This window comes from Triticum aestivum, unplaced genomic scaffold (genome assembly GCF_018294505.1).
Source record: "Triticum aestivum cultivar Chinese Spring unplaced genomic scaffold, IWGSC CS RefSeq v2.1 scaffold30626, whole genome shotgun sequence".
Classification (NCBI taxonomy): domain Eukaryota; kingdom Viridiplantae; phylum Streptophyta; class Magnoliopsida; order Poales; family Poaceae; genus Triticum; species Triticum aestivum.
In genome coordinates this window covers 1-5373 of record NW_025234879.1, presented here as the reverse complement: position 1 = coordinate 5373, position 5373 = coordinate 1, and the positions used below count along the sequence as shown (strand labels likewise).

The 5373-nt window shown below is 42.1% G+C and overlaps 1 protein-coding gene across 1 annotated transcript; it reads left to right on the top strand.

Annotated features, from left to right (window-relative positions):
* Positions 1–1599: 1599 nt before the first annotated feature.
* LOC123176249 (4-hydroxyphenylacetaldehyde oxime monooxygenase-like) lies at positions 1600–5367 on the top strand (the record flags this gene model as incomplete). Its single annotated transcript, XM_044590548.1, has 3 exons — positions 1600–2082; positions 4293–4730; positions 4870–5367. Coding segments are annotated over exons 1-3 (1419 nt in total), but the record flags the coding sequence as incomplete, so codon positions are not given.
* Between the last annotated feature and the right edge of the window lie 6 nt (positions 5368–5373).

Here is a 5373-nt window from a genome sequence, read left to right as displayed (position 1 = left end):
GGGGGCGGCGGGGATCCGCTGCCTCGCGGCCTATTGCGCAGTGGCAGGATGATGGCTGCCGGTCCTGAGCCGGACGATCTTACCGCCAGATCGGATCGGGCACACGGCGATCGCGGGCCAGGTGGGGCGAGACAGGGGCCTCTTCCCGCGCGTGGAGGTGCTATAATTCTATGGAGATGGTAGATCGTGATCTGGTGGTGATCCGGCTACATGGAGCAGTGGGTTTTCAAGGCGAGTGCGAGACGACATTGGCAATGGATGCATGGCTGCTCCACGACAGGGCGCCCGTGTGGCCATGGACGTGAGAGCCTATCTCACGCGGCCTAGTTGGGCTTGGACGGATCGACAACTCTGGGACGTGCCTAGATGCTGGCGCGGTGGTGCCTGGCGGCGCTGGCTACTAGGCACCATGGTGGTGCAAGCACCCGGCCTGGCGGTGGCAGGCTGATTCGGGGCGGCCTGCGAGCCTGCTTTCATGATTATTAAGGTGGCGATCATCATGCTTCTCTCGCATCACGACAACGTCCTGCATGATATATAGGTCCTACTAGATTCTAGCCATTGACAAGTTCCGAAATGGCCCTAGGAGATCTTGCTCAGAATATCTGGATCGGGTGCCGAGTTGTGGCTTACTGGGTGAAAACCTAAGGTTTGGCCTTCATTGGTCATTGGTTATGCCCCGCGATTGCCTTGTTGAAGAAATTGTTTTGAGTGTGCAGACTTTCTTCAGGATGAAAACATAAGATCTTGCATCGAGCAACGACGGTGCTTGTGCACTGTTTTCTTCTTGGAGGTGTTGCTTTTGATGACATTCTTTATTTTTCGTGTGTTGTATTAAGTGGTGGTATCTATGCTGCTGTTGAGGAGGCGATCGCTTTGGCGGGTCATTTCCTTTTTCCTTTCTTTTTATTTCTTCTTTGGCTGTGTGAATCCTAGTTGTTTTTGTAACATCTTGTTGGTGCAGAGTCCGTGTGTAATTGATATCTTCGCAATATACCTCCCTTTAAAAAAACATATACACAAATATTTGAGTTCTTTATATGCAAAAGGGTTCAACTGAAGTTCAAAACTAATTTTCTGAATAAATATGTGTTCTTGAGGAAAATATTATAGTACCTACAAAGTTAACTTTTACGCATTGAACATCTTTGCAAGAATTTGTTACATTCAATTTTTTTTCCTCTTTGAGATGTGCACCTTCGGTTTAAGCATTGTGCAAATTAAAAATGCCAGTTTCAGTCGACACTAGTTTGTTTGTTTTCTTGTGCATGTGGGCATCATCACATCAAGACGGCACAAGTGACAAGTCCTTAAACATTTTATTAGTACTACGCTCCCCTCTAACTACTTTGCTAGCTACTGTCTTTTTTTGCTTCTTTGTTTAACAGAACTGTGGCAGGTTCCATTAATGGGTGTCTTAAGCCATCTTCTACTTCGCCAACCAATGTTTTTTCTTTTCTTTCAATGATTGGGGTTAAAATGACTTGACCAACTGATACAAAGGTCCTTTAAAGCGCCAACTAAGAATGGGCTTAGGAACCTTCTATTTAAACCACCCGAGACCTCAGCCAAAGCGACACATCACGCAAGATTAGAACAATGCTGGCTTCTCAGCTTCTAGAGCTCCAACCCCAACAATGGCAGCTTCTGCTAGTAATCCTCCCACTCGTTTCCCTGCTCTTCCTCCTACACAGGAGCCGGAACAGGTCCGGTAGCATTAGGCTGCCACCAGGGCCCTGGCAGCTGCCCATCCTCGGCAACCTGCACCAGATCGGCCCGCTGGCCCACCGGAGCCTGTTGGCGCTCTCAAAGCGGCACGGGCCGGTGATGATGCTGCGGCTGGGCATGGTGCGGACGGTGGTGCTGTCCTCGCCGGAGGCCGCACGCGAGGCTCTCAAGACCCACAACGTCGACTGCTCCGGACGGTCCCCCTCGGCAGGGCCACGGTTGCTGTCGTATGGCTACAAGGACGTCATCTTCTCCCCCTACAGCGACTATGTCCAGGAGATGCGCAAGCTTTTCATCCTCGAGCTTCTCAGCAAGCGTCGCGTGCAGGCCGCTTGCTACGCTCGCGATGCCCAGGTACGTACGTGATTAGTTTTGTGAATGAGTGAAATTGTATGAAAATCTTATATTAGTCATCAACTTATCGCCCATGTGGGAGCGCGCACATAGAAACTTCCAAATTGAAACTATGTAGATCGATCTTGTATTTTCCATGTGAACTTATGCACGATATTAAATTTATCGGAAGTGTAAGAGAAAAACAAGTACAGTAAGCTGGGTTACTCGCACACATATGTGCACCAACAATTACTATATGGACACTAAGAAATTTTTGAGTGACTAAGAAAGAAAGAGTGACACAGACACGAATATTATGAGATTATAAATACTGTGTTTTTATATCCACCATCCGAACCATGCTGGATTAAAAGATACCAGTGCTCATCTAAAAAACAAGTTCTACAAAAAGTTTTTATGATTTAAAGTTAAGCCTTCCAGTCCTACGCATCGAAAATCTATATATCATAATATTAGAAAACTGAAAATTATACAAATACCTTCTGGAGTTTATTACAATAAAAACTGTCCTGGACGAGACGGACAGCAGCTAATAAGAAGCTTTTTTGGCTGAGGATAACTTCGCATTTTGGTATATTTATAATGCACACTAGAAGTTTGGATTGAAACTAATTGATGGACCAATTATAATTGAAGTTAAATCAGTTTGTGCCTTTAAAATTGTGATGATGTGTCTGCTACTAGATTTTTTGTACTAAGTTAGCATATTCATAGTACATGATATTAACTCAGTACACATAACTCAGATGGTGAGCAATCCGATTGTTCGTATGTGGTATCAAAAGGGTCCACTAAATCTGTGAGTGTTTGTGACTTATTTACATGGACCATATGCTTTTATTTATTTACAGTGCATACTTTTGTGCAGCATTATGTCTACAAATATGATTCTCCCAGATTTGTGCATATGTACTCAATTAGTTATTAGATAAAGACTAAATGTGAAAAAACTTAGCAATACCAGTTCTTAGTCTACTAAGAAACATATGCTCATTGATAGTAGATGTTTGTTTACATATGTACTTGAAGAATCACATAAATATGATAATACTTGTATGAAAGTATGTCCAAGAAAATCTAGACTGGAAATATATCTCATTGACTTCTGCTTGTTCATATTCTAGAGATAAAAATACAAGTACAAATATAAAATGGGAAACATAGAAATGAATACTCTAGATAATACAGAGAAATTGAATAGGACAGATACAGATTTGCTTCGAGCCTGAGGCATGCATTCGTGATGATTAGGAGTTTTGATTTTTGCAGGTGTGTCTATAGTGATTTAATGTCTCTGATACTTTATAGTATATGGCTATCAAGGTTTTCTTGCAGGGAAATTATTAAGATTTATCATTTGTGATTAATTTAAATGAAGACCATGATTATATATTTTCATGTACTGCAGAATTTTAGAGGCTGTTTCCGTCCGCAACAAATATAAATATATACTCGTTAACGATATAGTTATCTATCTTCTCTGATACGTTTTGGATTAATTTTGAAGATAACTTGTTTTTCTCTCCGGAAAGTTATGGGGATTTATGAGCGAGATTAGCTTAGGCATAATTATCAGAAGTAGATATTTTTTCTCTACTGCCAACGTATAATTTTCAAGGATATATCCATTTTTAGGACAACTATAAACATATGTTAGTTAAATTATAGTCTTCCAACATTTTGATCGTAAAGTCTAATCAAACCGCTGATGGTTTATAACTTTTGTCATAATCATTTATTAATACAAAATAAAAGAAAAATATATGGAGATATGACACTGTTATAGTTTTCTAGGGGACACATGTTAGTCACATATGTATCATCTCCCTAAGTAAAATTATCTAATAGTTGGGCGATGAATTCATTTTTCCTTTTGAAGCATACACCTTGAGACCATTTGGCACAGTTCATGTGTGAGACATGCATCCTTGGTAGATAGTTTCAAACTAAGACAACTAAATGCAGAAAACAAACTAATCTCATGTTCAACCTAGCTGCATAATTCACATTTGACACTTAAGTACGGTTGCTTTCTTCAGAATTAATATTAGCCATAGTACTATACATAGAGTTAGTTTTTGCCATGTAGAGAGAGAGTGTGTAGTCCATAACTAAACATAAATTATTAGTCCATGGATAAGAAAATATTGAGAATTAACAGGAAACGACTGTGGTAATCCTATTAATTTCTACATGTCAATGATTAGGTAGAAAAGCTGGTGAATAACCTCACCAGTATCGGGACAAAACCAGTGCCGGTTCCTGACTACATCTCTGCTACGTTGGATGGGATCTTTGGCTCTTTTGTTTTTGGGGGAAACCGCGCTGCAGAGAAATTCAAGGGGCAATTGGTCCCTGTGATGAACGAGGCCGTGGACATGCTGAGCAGCTTCTCTGCCGAGGACTTCTTTGCCAACGCCACTGGCAGCCTCTTTGACCATGTTACAGGCACCAAGGCCCGCCGACACAGGATCTTTAAGAAGCTCGATGGATTCTTCGAACAAGTCATCGAGCATTACGTGAATGAAGACCCCACTAGAAAAAAACTTGATGACAATTGCGGATCAGCACTTCTGGAAGAACTTATCGACTTATGGAAAAAGCACAATAAGATCACTAAGGATCATGTAAAGGCTATCCTCATGGTAATAATAATTATCGCATTCGTTGTGGAAGATGCATCATGCAACTCCTTTTCGGAAAGAAAAGAATTAATATTTGGTTCATCTTCTTGTGCAACTAGTACTCAAATATATTTTTCTCACGTGAATACATATGTTGCAGGACACTTTGGTCGCTGGCAATGATACTAGTGCAATAACAATAAACTGGGCAATGGCAGAGCTATTTCGGCACCCAAGGGTGCTCAAGAAGGTACAAGAAGAAATCAGAACTGCAGTAGGGAAGAAAGAGAGGGTGCAAAACGAAGACATGTCCAACCTATGCTACTTAAGAATGGTTGTCAAGGAGACCCTACGGCTGCGTATCCCGGCGGCTTTGCTGGTACCAAGGGAGACCTTACGGAAGATTCAGATTGCAGGATACGACATCCCAGCCAAGACAAGGGTTATTGTAAATGCATGGGCTATTGCTAGGGATCCCAATGTTTGGAAGGACCCGGAGGAGTTTTACCCTGAACGTTTTGAGGTCATGGATATAGACTTCAATGGAGCACATTTCGAGCTTTTGCCCTTTGGCTCGGGACGGCGCATCTGCCCAGGAATGGACATGGGTGTGGCCAACGTAGAATTCATCCTGGCCAACATGCTTTACTGCTTCAACTGGGAG